The sequence below is a fragment of the Bombus pascuorum genome, chromosome 7, assembly GCF_905332965.1.
Source record: "Bombus pascuorum chromosome 7, iyBomPasc1.1, whole genome shotgun sequence".
In the NCBI taxonomy this organism is placed as follows: domain Eukaryota; kingdom Metazoa; phylum Arthropoda; class Insecta; order Hymenoptera; family Apidae; genus Bombus; species Bombus pascuorum.
Genome location: NC_083494.1, coordinates 8,689,840 through 8,705,841, shown reverse-complemented (window position 1 = coordinate 8,705,841; position 16,002 = coordinate 8,689,840). Strand labels below are relative to the sequence as shown.

Sequence of the window (16,002 nt, the reverse complement as noted above, 5' to 3'; positions counted from 1 at the left end):
CGGTCGTCATAATAACATTGAGCGAGCGACGACTATAACTTGCATACACTATCATCTCTTGTACTAGTTCTGATTTTAATACATAAGACTATTACGAATTTATTCACTCGTTTCTTTATCAAACAAATCTACACGTTTAACCACCTCGTCTCTTTGGTTGATCGATCACGCTTTCCCATAAGAAACGTTTGCTCTGCACGTCTTGCAACAAATTCTCATTTCACAAGTTCCCATAGGAAACGTATCAGCCTAAACTTCCGCTTTTGCATAGCGATCTTCTATCGTACAGCGGATGCAAGCGCGGAACTATGCGAGTCGATCTCGGAAAAATGTCGGGTAGAATCATTCGTTTGCAGGAGAGAGAATTCACGTCTGGAAAGCGCGGGCGATAACTATCGAGCGAGTTTGTACACGTGTTAAAATCGCGGAGCGCGCCTTACCGGACCCCCGATTACGTAGATTTATTGCCTGTTGCGGCGCAATCAGTAGAATGGGTTGTTAGGCAAAGCGCAAGAATCGGTGCCGCGTATAGATGACGCAGATTGCGTATTGTTCGCGGCTAATTAGGATGCGAGCGGGCGAGAAGAACGGTAAAACGTGCGCGAACCACAACCTGAAACGGTTGGTCGTCGATCCGGGCGACCTGACTCGCGTGAAAATTACGGAAGAAACCAAGGAAGTGCCCTTTAATTAGAAACGTCTAAAAGTTCATCAACTTTCTTAAATCGATCTTAATCGAATTGGTTTTGATTCTTGCGAACGTAAATGCGATTTAAAATTCGCTTTTAGAAGATTTGATTTAATCTTTATTTGATTTTGATTTTAGATTTGAAAGTACGCGTGATTAAACAGAGGATCACCGAACAAAGACAGTATCGCATTCGAGGGATTGGCAATTCGAATGACGAGTTAGTAGATTAGTATATATTATAGTAGTATAATAGTAGTAGTATATTATAGTAGTAGTAGGCTAAAGTATAAATGTTTTCCTGGTTCTTGATGTTCAATTTATTATAATAAGATTTCAATGAAATTTGCTTTGCAGTCTTTTGTAGTCTTGCTATGGTAGAAATATTTTCTAATGAGGCAATATCAAAGTTTGTTTTTGGGTACTTTGAAACCTCGCGCATGTAACTTTTTCCTTTGAGCATTTTATATTATCTCGGGTCTAATATGATAGATGTGGACGAAGATCTAACACGGGCTGGATTTTGAAACGCGAGGCATTAATCAGAGCCGGGCAAAAACGCGCCGGGAGAACGTCCAGGCGTCGGACAGCGAAAAGTCTCGATAAATAAAATTCCAGCGTGAAACGACACGCGAGCACGCCAACGGCGTATCAGCGATAAAAAGACACGCGCGGTTCGAATCTCACGCCGGTAAATGGAGGCCTGTGGCGAGATTAGAATCCAGCTTCCGCGTACGAACTCTATCCGCTTGTACGGGCAAACGACCACCGAGGTATTTTTATTCGACTGTCATTCGTCAATCATTCATTGGAAAGGATTGCACGGGTTTTACGAGTTTCTTTCCGTCATAAATCCTAAAATCATAGTGAAGAATCGTTGCGCAACCGATGGCGAGACGATCGTCGAAACGTTTAATCTCGACGTTCACCACGATGGAAACCAACCTTCGATATTCCCATAAAAAGAAGAGGCGACTGTCGACGAACGAGAGGAATCGAAATAGAGAAACGAGTCATGGATTCCCATTTACGAGCAGACTCGTCCATATACGACATTCCTACAGTTCGTTAATCATCGCGGGAAATAATTAACAATCAATTAGGATGGTCTCGAAGCTGATCCAAACGAAACCCAGACATCGAACACGCCTCTTTACAGGGTTTGGCTCGTTGAGGGAAATCGATGAAAAATAGGTGAATAGAATAGGGGAATTCTTAAAGTATCGAAACAAAACTCTACCAACATTTTTTTATTTCCATTATTGTTATCGTTTTGATTACTTTTTCCAAATCAAATTACAAAATTCAAATAAGAATCCTATGTATAATTTCTCTACTTTTCATTGTTTACCTCAAGTTATATGACACAGTCTAATGACTAGATACTTTCAATTGAACAAACAAAGTCAAAGAAGATACAAAGGAAATGATGGAACTTTAGTTTTCTTCAACTACCACGCAGTAAATAAGATATTTTAACAAAGAAAGGTAGAAAACCTCAAGAGGGACGATTGAATTCATATTGTTGTTGTTTTTCCTTTTTTTTTTTTTTTTGGTAACAAAAGTCACAAAACTTACGAAACGACCTAATAAATAGAAAAAGGAAGAAAACGATCGTAGTATTTACGAACAGTCCAAGCCTCTAATGGTTTCGATGCGGTCGGACGCGCGCGTACCTGTCCGCTCAGTGCGTGTGCACGCGTGTACGAGCTATCCTTCATGCGATTCTTGCGTGTTCCCCGCGTCGATGCATACACACACACCAACGTACCAGTCGCTATCATTGCGAACGTAGGAGGGTGGCGAGGTCCAGGCCACGCACGGCCTGCACACGGGCGTGAATTATGCCTCGCGCGAGATGTCAAATTGCTCGCCATATCGTAAAATATACAACTCCTCGCGCTGTGGGAAACATTATGTTCTCTCCCACTCCAGACCACCGATCCCCATCGGTCCGATCCTTTCCCCTTCGTTCACCGATTGGCCCCCTTGCTCCTCCTCGAAGCACATGGTTCCCGAGGCTCTGCACCCCTATCGGACAAGAGGGACGAGAAGCTCTATTCGTTAGTCAAATGTGTTCCGAGATTGCGTTTATCGGGGCTTTCCACAAGATCTCTTTTGCTTAACTAGAAATTATTTCCGGGGGTGCGAAGCTGTTGGCGTTCCTTTCTGCCGTGTTGCTTCGGCGGCGCTTTTTGAGTCCTGAGAGTCGATATTAATAGGTTCACTCCTAGTAACGCACGTGTTGTCGATTCCATTATTTAATTTATGTAATTTGACGTAAGCAAGCAAACAAAGTGAACGGTGGCACAAATATTATTGCTTGAAATAAAGGCATCATTGACGGAAACAATACAATTTCAAAGGTGGATAGATGCAAGTAACGCGTGCGTATAAATATAAAAGTATGGGTATTCAACCTTGGAATTGTAACATCGAGCCGACCAAAACAGATTCAGCTACAACGCTTTACTATCTGCGTTCGAAACGTCATGATCAATTTGAAGATCATTGAAATCGTACTATGTGTGTGCATTGTTTTTAACAATCGGCAATTTTTCTAAAGAGAAAAGAAATTTTGAATGAAAATAAAGATTTAGGGGTGGTTTAACACGGTTTCACCAACGAACGTCAAACGTTCGTTCGAATTCTAAAGAAGTCATAAGTAAGGCCAAGAGGTTAAGGGGTTGAAATTTCACCTCGAAAGAGTGTCGAGAGATATTCGTTAATAGCCGAAGGATAATGCGGCTGCAGCTCTGGAACGCGATCTGATTTAGCAATCTCTCCACCACGCCCTGTGTCTAATCGCCAGAGTGCGGGTCGGCTCTGTTCATTAATAAACCTAAAACTGGCCCACACACGAGACCAGGCCGCGCCACGTCAACTTCGAAAGGTTCCTCGCGTACGAAACAGAGATCGAGGGCGAAGCAACCGATGGAGAGAAAAGAATTAGAGAGGAAAAGGGTAGAGATCAGAAAGTCCGTCGACGATCCACGTTGTCCATAGAAATCGTCGAATCATCGACAGTCAATAAATACCGATCGATCTTACGCCAGCATCTATTAATGACCTAAACGTCGGCTAACCAAATTAACCGTGACTAAAGCGCGTTTAATTCGGCGTTCCACCATTGCCCTAGCATTGTTTCTGATGACAAAGTCCTCGATGATCCCATTCGTAATCCTCTAATTCCGGTGTTCTCGAATTAACATCCGTGAACGGGCCCATTGTGTCGGCAGAATCCTTGTATCGTCCAGGACTAGTTCGATTTTTCAAACGCGTGTAAAGATGTTCCAAACGGATCCTCTGAGTTATTATTATTAAGGTTATTCGGTGTATGTGGAATTAAAGAAATGCGTGGGTAAATTGTAAGGTATTGTAAGCATATATATATTATGAATATTAAAGTACAAAGTGTGGAATACAATGTAAGCTGGTCCAGATCCTCACGCTAGCAATGTTACCCTGAGACTAAAAGAACTCTGATGCCAACGTCGCACGTATACCGCTTATGGTCTGTCATCGACGCATTCTTTTACAGATGTAGAAAATTCTACATCTACCAGATGTAGAGTTTTCTTAGAAGTGGCGATCACTTCAACGATTATTCAACATGATCTCCACTAATCTTGCACGGGTTACACGAAGACTGACATACACCGGTGAGTCAATGTTTCCCTGCTTCTTGAACATGATTTAATCCTTTCCCGAGCGGATCGAATAAAAGCAAAATGGGTACAGAAAGCCGCTGAATTTACATCGTTTCGAGGCAACGTGTGTCTCGGCTTCAAGGTATTCGATGAGGCATCGCCTCTGGATACCCGCGACTCTCTCGGTTACCTGGTAACTCGATGGTACGCACACCTTCTCATTGCTCTCGTTAGGCGCTTCCATGTGCCGTGTTCGTCTCGCGCCTTTATACTCCCTCAAAGTATCCGTCGCGCTTCCCCGCTTAATCCTTGGCCGCGCGTAAATCACCAACTTCCTTCTTGACGCCTGCAAGGGTACTTGTAACGCCGCCTTTACCCACCGAGGGGAGAATCGAAACTTTTCCGAAGAGATCCGACTTTAAGAGGCTTTCTGTCGCGTATTGCTCGTTTATTCCATCTTCTGAATCGGTAGAATATTTTTTTTTTATTTTATTTTGTCTTTTACAATTTGTCCTGAAGGACATTTGGTAAAGTGTTATATCTCATTGGTAAATAAAAAAATAAAATAAAATAAATATAGCATGTGGGTGGCTACCCCCAGCGGGGTGCCAGCTTCGTTTTTTCTAAGTTATATCTTTTATGATTCGGCAGAATATGGCAATATTTTCTTCTTTGATCGAAATCAAACAAATACATGTCAAATTTATTTTTTTCTATCCTTTTTTTTATTTTTGAAAATAAAAATAAACGATGTAATTTTACAGTACCGATTTTTACTTTCGAAAGATTCTATGCAGCTTAGAATTACGTCGATCATAACGGCACAAGGAACAGGCTAAAAAGAGGGCTGTCGAGGGTTAAGAGCGACAGAAGTGGACCTAAGTAGCCGTGTACACGTACAGCAGCACTCGAAACACAATTCGTTCCGGTTCTCAAAACCTGAAATGCTAATCTGCCGGCGTTTTCTTTTCACCGATTACTCCGTCTCGTTCTCATTTAGTCTCGCCAGATATTCACATCTCACTCTGTTAGCCTCCTCCTATATTCCACCTAAAAGCGAAAACTTCTCGATCGGTGTGCAAGCTTTCCGGCAGCTCGAATCGGGCACGAAAAGTTCCTTTCGTGAAAAATCTTTACAATAGGCTCTCTAACAAGCGGTCTCACTGTCTCCTTCCGTTTCTCTTTCACTGTTCAGTTTCCTTATTCATCGTTGCCTCTTCTGCCGTTTAGCACCGGTGCACAAAGATGCAACAAAGCGGTCCAAGCTCCAGGCAGCCCTCTTTCGTTTCTATTTAAAGATAGAAAAAGAGAGAGAAAGATATCTCGGGCAAATCTGTTTGCTGTTTTCTACGTGGCCCGTGCAAAAGTTGACGAGACTTTCAGTGGCTGTTGAATGGGGGATAAGGGCGCGCACCTACTTTTGCTTCTCAATGCCGATCATCGAGGACCCTCGAGCGTGTGTTGCCGCCACCACCGCTCTGTTTATGTACCTGTGTGTCGAGGGGCACACGCTCCAATATTGCCAGTTCGAGCTGCTTCGGAGACCGTTTACCATAGGATCTACGCTCGGATGAGTCCCTACGATATTGGGATCGCACGATTTGCATCGAGATACACGAATAATGTCTCCGAAATTGGAAGATTCTACTGGAAGGCGATGAAAAATAGCTGTAGCTGTTGCACAAACGTTCGAGGCTATTGTGTTACATTGGACGTAAATTCGCTGGAATCGGCCTTGTAACGAATAATACAACTCAGGACTGCGATGGGTATATTCGTGAGAATCTGCATACTCGCGTATCTAATTGCTTCGACGTTTTGAGTTCTCATCTACTGTAACCGCAGCCTAAGAAGATTCTCAGAGTCCGTTCGCGAGAGAAGAACAAGAGAATTCACGCTGCTCCTCCCTGCCAGCGAGGATATTCAATTATGGTAGATCGGTGCAAAGATACGCGGCGCCGTGACAACTATATACGCGCGGGTCAGTGTCCAAAAAAATGCCACCTTCCACGAATAAATAACTCGCATTTTGCATACGGGGAGGCCTGTGCTGGCCAGGGCCGTACGGTAGCGATCACAGGGAGAAGTTAGCTCTGAAACCTCTTAACCTGCTCACACGGAACCGTTGTCTTCTAACTCTCACTGGGTCAACATCCAGCCTAACATTCTCCACGAAATTCCGATCGAAGTATCAATTTCCGTGTAATCAAAGCGGAGTCTCAGGGGCCCAGGATGAAACCGAAATCCGTGAGGATTTTCTGTTTTCAGGAGGATAAACCCGAAGGAACCTCGTATACCGACCCTGCGGTAACTCTAGATGGGCAGCGGCATACCGTGGCTATGGCGCCCCTATCTTTTATGCCGGCAGTTTCTGAAAATCTCTCAGTTTGATCTGACTTCCAAGCCTAGAGGAGAGACGAGAGAGGACCACGAAGAAGGAAACAGCGGAGCAACGAAAGAAGAGAAGAGAGAAGAGAGAAGAGAAGAGTGGAAAGGGAAGATTAGTTGCCAGCGACAGCAGCAACCGCCAGCAGCAACACGTGTGTTCTGCGGCCCGAGTTTACATAAACACGTATAAACGTCGTGTAAACCGGCGCGAGAGAAAGTCCGTCGAGTGGACGCGCGCGTGTACGTGCGAGCTCAGGGTGAACGTGTGCGAGTGCAACAGTAGCATCCCGACTCAGATAACGGGCAAGGATATACGACTCTAAACTGCACCTACGTGCAGGACACCGGGCTACCGAATTTTCGAGAAATCAAGATCCCCTCGCGATTTTTTCAGAATGAGACACGCTCTGGTCCTGAGGAACTGGATCTGGCGAGAAACAGACTGCTTCTCCAGGGAAAAATTTTATCTTTGAAGATACTGTGGCTGTTGTGCTAGAAAATGGAAATGCGTCGAATATGGATTATTCTCTAGTTATACTTGATTTTATCAGGAAACAATGAAACTTTATACGCGGATGAATCATTCGATAACGAATTCGCATGAATTTAACATGAAAAAATAACATGTAAGCTTTGTCCTGTTTCTGTTATAAAAATATTGAATTTGTATCGAGCTCGATGTATCGAACTATGACGATGGAAACAAAATGGGAAGCTTCTCGTGCACGGGAATTCCCGGATGCATCCACGTGAACCTGCCTGGAAAAGGGCGAAGAATCAAGGATACTCCAGAGGTTTGGGGAACGTTTCCGCCGCTACGAGTCGGCAAACGAGGAAGAAAACTAGAGGGAAAAGTCGAGGGGGCAGGAAAAAGCACGAGACGAGTTCGGAAAAAAAAGAACCGCAAATCCGTGGGTAAACGTAACTACCGGTTGATGCGCCGATCATTCCACCATGTTGCCTCTGAAAGGGCGAGCGCCATCGACAGATGTTTCACCACGAAGGTAATTCGAGTGTTTGTTCGTCCTCTCTTCTTCCTCTTCTCTTCCAAATGTCTCCCTGTGTACGTCAGTATGAGCCACATTTTTCGAAACACAGCTTTCGCCATGATACATCGGTGCAGGAATCCTCTATCGGATAGCACCGAAACACCAACTACAGATCTTGAGATAAGATAAAGGAATGGCCGTTGAATGATGTCTTACCGAAGCCAGGTTATCCTTCTGGTCGATCGGTCTCCCGAAGGGATTGGAAAATCGCGACCGAATCTCCAGATTCCTTATCTTAGATAAAGAGGTACGTTTGGTGTAAGGACAAGAAAGATAAAGTCATAAATTTGATGTATTTGGCTGTTTGAGAAGACCATGGTGAAATTTAAAAGAAATTTAATGATAATATATTCCTTATGGAATTATATAATATTCCATTAAATACGCTCTCTGTTTCTTCCTGGACGTTTTAATATTATTTATGGATCACGTTTACGATCACTTTCCAAAGCATCTAGTAACGAGCAATTCAAGATATTCACAAGAAGCAGTTCACTAAAATATTCAGCTTCTTAGCATTAAAAGAGATTCATGAAGATAAAGATTGTAGTATTTTATTGTTATCCTATATGCTGCAAGATTGGAATATTTATCCTGAAACATTTTTTCGGACGTCACTTTGTAATCTCGCAATTTACACTTGTAATATAATTGCACAGAACAAAGAAGCCTACATTGTGAACGAAGTTCATCGAACGCGTCGATAACGTCTTGAAAGGTGCACGAAGCACGTCCACGAAGATATCGAAATGCCAGTAGAAGGTTACGACACGCGACGCGTTCTACGGACTGACAGTAGAAACGCGAAAGAAGACCAGGGAGAAGTTCAGGCGAACACGCACGAGTGCAACCGTGCACGAGGCCAGGGCATCGTGAAACGTAAACGGGAATCATGATGCAATGAATCGCGCGTACTAGACACTTCCATTTTCGGCCCCGCAATGATTATCCGATCACGATCTCGATTCTAATTCCAACCCGAGAGAGAAACGGCAGCTGGGTGTCCGAGAGTTTCGTGCGGCTTTCATTAAATCGCGGCGTTCACGTTTCGATCCTGCTTTTATCCCGCCACGGAAAGCTCATCGATCATAACCGCGCGCGATCTCTTCCAGTCTCTTTTGCTTCTCTGTATCTGCGCGTCTCGATCTCCAGACTTTCGCCACGAGGACAGAAATCTCGTTGGAAGGCTGGTGGAGAAGTTTCAAGGAACGAAAATGAAGAGAGGAGAAAGAAGGAAAGAGACGAGGGTACGGCGCAATCAATTTACAAAACGCGAGCCTCCATGGATTTTATCTAGATCCAATATCTCACGGGTCCTAATCCGTGGCAAGATCGATCCTCCGAAACCGATCCCATCGACTTTTCGTGGATCTTATGTGGTAGAAATAATCGATCGAAATACAGCGGGATAATTTCTCGGTTTTCACTAATACCGAACGAATAACAAGAAAATTATCCACACGACAACCTCTCGATAATAGGGGATGAACGACAGAGAGTATGGAGGTGGGAGTGTGGTGGAAAGGCCTTGAAAAACGAGCGAGCAGGGATTGGTTTTCTGCTACGCCTTGTAACAATGTCCGCTGACCTAGGACCCGGTGTCCTCTTCCAACATAATGGTCGCGAAAAATCATCCATTATCCTTCGATGGTCAAAAGAAAAAAAGAAAGAAGACAGTTTGAAAGCTGTACAATGGTGTACGCCTATATATCACTCCGAAGATTTCCGAAAACTGCAGTTCAATGAGACTTTCCACTAAGAAGCGTACGAGGAAAAATGGAATTCTAGATTGCCTTTATACCAGGCTGATTCTTCAAAGTGTGAACCGTGTCGACGAAACGACGGAATGCTCGAGTCCTCGCCGAGACGGAAGTGTATCTGCTGTAAATCTTCCGGTGCTATATTCTACTCCGACGAAAGATCTATGAGTTTCTTTTAAACGCAAATCTCACCTTGCACCTGCACTTTTCAATGTTCTTAAATTGTGAAAAAAGTTACTTAATCCGTTAACGAACAAAGTTCTTCGCTTAATATAGACAAAAATAGATTCGTTTTAGTGTAGTCGGTTATTTGAATCATCGATTTTTACGTATATAATGTGTCTTTTACAAATGAATTGTCTTTTTATAACAACGAATTTAATCCTTCTTAACCTTCCTTCTTATCATACTCAGCGAAAAAAAATGTATACCTTAAGAGATTGATTCTTAATTTCATAATTGTAGCAACATCTGGTTTAAGGGTATGCGGTTTAAAAAAAATTCTTAGAACAACCAAGAGATCATTAACATCCCTGAAGAGAGTTTTTACCATCTTCGACGATCTTGGACCATCGTGTTCCTGCGATTACAAGTTAAGAATCTTCATCTTGAATAACAAGTTCTACAAACACAGTGGCGCGGATGGGATTCAGCTCGTTTCGAGTCAAGCTCCGATTGGCATCGGTATTTTTTCTGATCCAGTCATTTCTACGTCAAGCTGCTCTCTTTGGAGACTATCTGGATTCGGGACGTGGGTGCATCGTGAATCTCGAAATCCGCGTTGCATCGGCTCTCGTATACGAATTGAAAACGCACACGCGTGCACATTTCCTTTCTTTTTCGCTCACTCAGCTGTGTTCGATACCGGCCGTAGCCAAAACGATTATAATAACTATTTTATCCGGCGCGGATCTGGGCCATTGTGCCTCCCCATTCTGAAAGTCATAACACGGTGCCTACACTGCCCTTCGGGAACTGCTCTTCGGCTCTCCCCCTTGCCTCAGCCACGATACACTGTATATAACCTACTGCACCATGAATCTCCACTTTATGTGTACGCGTCTGCGTGTCCCCTGTGCAAGCTTACTCTTTCGCGTTACTCTTCTCTCTCGTGCAATGCACTTTCGTGAATGTACCCGTGTTCTTCGTCTCTTTGTACGAATGCCAATATGAGTCACATTATATAGAGTATTTTTCTCCGAACAGATCAAACTCTGATCGTTGTTAAAGCCTACAGATACTAACTAGGAAATATAAAGTTGAACAGGTTAGAATTGACATATCAATGCGGAAAACTGATTCACATCTCCCGTCTAAAGGAAAATGCATCGTAATCTGAGAATGATTGGGTTGGCAACTAAGTGATGGAGGATTTTGTCAATAGGTGGTTTTAGCACATTCTTTTATTTTGTCAACGTGTTCAAAGCACTTAAGCTGTATCGTTTTCTTATTGTTTGGACTTCCACCTTTAACTTGGTAAAAAAATTGTATCGATTATCTAATTTCGTTTTCATCCCAATGTAAAAATGGAAGAACAAGACACGCGTTTCAGACATATTTTATTGTATTATTTCCAAAAAGGCAAGAATGCATGCCAAGCACACAAGAAGATATATGCCGTATATAGGAATATTCATTCCCATATAAAATCAGTTGATTTCTATATCGAGTACCGTGTAACTAATTAGAAATTTCACGTCTTTGAATTGAATCATATAACATATTTCGTACTGGAAAAAAGCAGAACGGATCAAGTCCAAGCGATTCAAATGAAATTCCCATCTTCCGATATCAACTAGCTAATTACTTAACAACTAAGATAATTACTTACAAACGCTCTGGTATTGAGATTCAAGGAGCCACCCCTTTCATTGCAATCGTCACGATATTAATGTTTAACCAGAATTCTCCAAGCTTACTGCAACTGTCTTGTTCGTTTCTCCCTTACCTTTGGATCTCAGTGTCTCGCGAAGAGAGGTAAAAAGGAGAGACACGTCGTAGCCACGGGATCGGGCGTGTATCGAGGCCTCTTCCTATTGGACGAGGCACGCACACGCGTACAGAACCCCGCACACGACCAACGGGGGCAATATTTCACGGCATATTGTTGCCATCTGCACACGCAACCCTGTGCGCGCACGACAGAATGCAGGACGTAGGAGAGACGCGAGCTTTTATTTATCTGCTATTTATTTGCCAACGCGCTCGCTACCGAAGCGGTCCCGGCGGGCTCACGACCCTGCCGGGGACAGATTTGAAAAGTTATTAATCGTCCCGTTTTTGGAAGGAGCGCGCCACAGAAACTCAGGGACACATTCTCCTTTTATACGTACGGGCCAGGGATAAACCGAGCGTCGTTGGCACCTCGGAACCCTCGTCCCTTTCACTCTGTCTTTCTCGATTGGCCCACGAGAAGGGTTTCTCGAGTAGGTGCGAATCTGTGGGTGGAGATCCATTCGCGATGAATCGGGCGGAACGAAGCGACCTACTCTTGTCTCGTAAACCATCGAAATCGAAAATTGCCAATATCATCGGTCGTGCAAGCGATTGATGTAAAATTTATAACGGTTTTATGAAGCAAGTTCACAAATTTCTTTAATACTACGAATGAAACAAGTTCAAGTCCTGCAACTATGGAAAAAGTAACTGCGATAGTAGCTACGAAAGAGAGTAAAACGAAATTCATTGTATCCTGTTGAGAATAATTTCAATTTAGATTCAACGGAAACAAGTAATGAAGTATAATATAGTTCGTGTAAGTCATTAGTTACTTAATATAAATATTTTTTACAATGTGGTATCGTTCGATTGTAACTTTATTTAGTCAGAACTGATAGTGTAACTTTTTAATTAATTTGAACGCCATTAGATTCATGTATTTTAGTATATACAGTATTTTATAAAAGTAGAAAAAGTGACAAATTAATTGGGAACAATTCCAAGTGAACAATAACTGGTAATAACAACAAAAAAAAGAAAACGCGTTGCAAAAGTCAAAAAGGGAGATCTCCCCGTTCGATCACTATCGTTAAAACTATCAATAATTGAAATATAAAACTTGTAAAGGCAAAGAAATAGAAAGTTCTGAACAATGTGATGGTACCAGGGTAAAAAAAACTGTATTTTAAATATAATTGAGTAAAAAAGGTACATAATACTAAAGTTATTCTACTTTCTTTTTCCTACGGAAATTTTCAAGCAGATAAACGAAATCTCAAACAGTAATCGTACATTTTCTTTAATGAAGTTTCTCGATACGGTTCGCAGCGTATCGAGCGTACACGTATATCGTCCGCAAATTGCAAACAACGTTGAAATCTCACCGATGGTGGCAAGTCGAGGGAGTTTGAGGCATGTGAAACGTCAGATAAGGCGGCGACACAGGGAGAACGCGCGTACCGCTATCTTTCCAGCTTCATAAATATTTAAGACGCCTTCTTATGACGCTGGTGCCATAAGTACCCGCACTCCACGTCCGAGCGATTTAAATATAATCTGTGTCGCGGCGATACGTCACTGTAACATGGCAATGTTATCGCGCTTTTCACACGTGAGATGAATAACGACGTTCACCGGCACGTACGCGAAAACCCACCATGCTTCTTTGTACCTATTCGCGCCCAACGTCCAGACTTTCCTCGCGATATCACACGGGAAAAATGAATTTCACGATTTGCCATCGTGCAACCAGTCGGTGAATTATTCAAAAATATGAAATGCGAACATACATTTGTTATTCTAATTACGTTTTGACGTTAACTCTCGTATGTTTCTAAGATCCAGACAGATTCCGGCGAAGATTTGAAAATTAACATGTATGTTCGCGCTACTCGTTGGTTTTCATCAAAGAAAATTAATTCCAAGTAAATATATCAATTTCCCTCGCACATTACAATTACAAAGGCGAACGCTCGTTACGTAAGGTTTCATAATGAAGAAAGCGAACGCTACACGTCGCAACAAAATCTCTATTATTCTTCTATTAACTCCGACCTTCTCGATTATAGTTTCTAATTAAAACAGAAAAAATTGGAATAATATTTTTAGACAGAAAATATTAAAAAAGAGAATCTTCGTTTCTATAGTTGACGGGCTAAGATGTTGAATCCGTGCGACGTTCTCTTTTCTCCCTGTTTCCCTTAAGCGAAGAAGGGCAAAGTTGGCCACCATTTTCCCCATAAAAAATCCGCCAAGTTTGCGCTTCCTGTTCTCGCGTCTCCGCACTTCTCCGAGAGAGCGCCAGGAGGAAGTCCCGGAAAAAGGGAGTCTACGGCGTGTGGGGCCGCGGGGGGTGGCGGGGGTGTGAGCCGACGGTAAAATATATTCCAGTCAACTTCCGGTGGAAATAAATAAGAGTCACGCCACACGGTCTCGTTGCGCCCCGACGACGGCGGCTATTCGTGTGCAGGGGAGCTTATCTCTCGATATCATTGCGCCTCTCTTCGCCCCCGGGCTAAAAGGAGCCACCAGCGGAGAGAATGTTCCACCGGTGCTCATCAAGATATCCACGAAATCATGATGAAACGGTCCGCGATACGATGTAATCGCGTTCGAGCCGCCTATTGTAGCTTCTACGAGAAGCCCGCGAGCTTTTCCTCTTTGCCCCGGAGAAAATATTTTTCCTGTTGCCCGTTTCCGTGTTTCACCAGCCCCTTCCCACTTCGTTCAAGATCCTTCTTTCGCATCCTGATAATTGTAATTGCGAATAGTTAGACTGTTCCGGTTAGAAATGTAACTGCGTTTCCCTGGAAACTTTCGACGATCGTGTATTCAGATACCGTTTGCATTTCCTTTTAAATTATAGCGGGACATACTTTATCCGAACAGAAAGACCGGGCAAAGCAATTTTGTATGATTTTTGGATAGTATAGACATTCGGCCTACGTATCCCTTGTACCATTTTTTATTATTTCGGATAGAAATTATCTATAAGAATTTCAACTGTTTCCTTTTTGAACGAGAAAGTAACGAGAAAGTTTAGTTGAAGTTGGATATAATTAAATTTCGATGAGATGTAAAATAAGATGAGGTTTTTTATAGGAAGATAAGATAATTTTTTACTCAGATTTTGTCTTTTCCCGTTTATTATAATTATGTAAATAAAAATATTTGCACAAATATCCGTATAATCGACTTATAATTTTATAGAAATAAATATTGGTACTTGTATAACTGAAATTACTCTCGGTCGTAATTCAGATAATAGAGGCTCAACGTCGTATAAACAAGGATTTTTCGTATTTCCTTCACTTTATGTTTAAATAATTTGTACGATGTTGTACATGTTATTGATAGAGAAAGGATGTAGCAATTACATTTCTATTCCGGGCTGTTAGTTTCCTGTGATTCCGAAGCGGTTTTCAATTATCGTAGCCAGGCACGAGTGCACCCAGCACAATTACAAGTCATTAATTCCTGTCTTCTTTTTCCAGGCGAGAAACCGTTCAAGTGTGAATACTCAGGCTGCGAGAGGCGGTTTGCGAACAGCAGCGACCGTAAGAAGCACAGTCACGTCCACACGTCCGACAAGCCGTACAATTGTCGAGTTACCGGCTGCGACAAGTCCTACACACATCCTAGCTCGTTGCGCAAGCATATGAAGGTATGTCGACTGTAATCGTGAAACATTCGACCTCCGTTCCACTTTAATATCAGTAAACTACGGATGTTTACGCATTTGAATGGTAAAACTGAAGGTGCACACGATGCATATAATATACGAACACATATAAATATCCAAAGAAAATCACTTGCTATAACATTGAAATAAACTTCTATTTAAGCTTCATTTCTTCAGTCGTATTTATAAAACTATGGAATTTTACCATGCGTCATTCTCTCGTTCAATTCAGCCGAAATTCGGCGAATTGACCGGAAACTTCTGCTTTGAAATTGAGATAATTGTAAAGAAGCTCTCTCGAGCTAACTGGTTTTCCCTTTAACCGATGATTAATATTTGCAATTAAATATTTAATAATTGTTGTACTTCGTAGCCTCTGTAATAGCCTCTTAATAGAAAAATATGAAAAAATTATTATATAATTCACTGATGTGAATAGAAAATTCCAAACGAAAGAATTATTATTTGAAAGATTTGAATTTTCCCCATCAAAATCATTAATCACAATTTTATTCCAAACTACATCCGTTTCCTCACTACTTCTTGCTTCGGAATTAAATTATGAATGCTCGCCAGTGTTGATCGTCCATTTCACGCTATTCCGTATTTCCACGGTTTAGCCTCGAATTGTTTTCCTATATCATCTTGCACACGTATACGTAGGCGCGTATCAAAGTATATGAAGAATGGCCCTATCGTGTTTGCCATTTCGTTTCACGCTAGGAAACGCTAGTAGACACTTTGGAATGGGCAAAAAACGGTTGTGGGAAGAAAGGCTGCCGGGTATCCAGGCGCGCAAAGGTTCATGCACGAACGGCTACGGAATCTTAATAGGAAATTATCTGTG

At 42.3% G+C, this 16,002-nt stretch overlaps 1 protein-coding gene and 1 long non-coding RNA gene across 2 annotated transcripts in view; one reads left to right on the top strand and one right to left on the bottom strand.

Annotated features, from left to right (window-relative positions):
* Positions 1–16,002, bottom strand: part of LOC132909216 (uncharacterized) — a 149,534-nt gene that overhangs the window by 88,449 nt on the left and 45,083 nt on the right. The gene's annotated exons all lie outside the window — the stretch shown is intronic.
* LOC132909189 (zinc finger protein ZIC 4-like) overlaps positions 1–16,002 on the top strand; it is a 36,434-nt gene that overhangs the window by 17,091 nt on the left and 3,341 nt on the right. Inside the window, exon 2 of the mRNA XM_060963859.1 lies at positions 14,968–15,137. Within this exon, the coding sequence (XP_060819842.1) occupies positions 14,968–15,137 (170 nt within the window). The remainder of the gene's footprint in view (positions 1–14,967; positions 15,138–16,002) is intronic.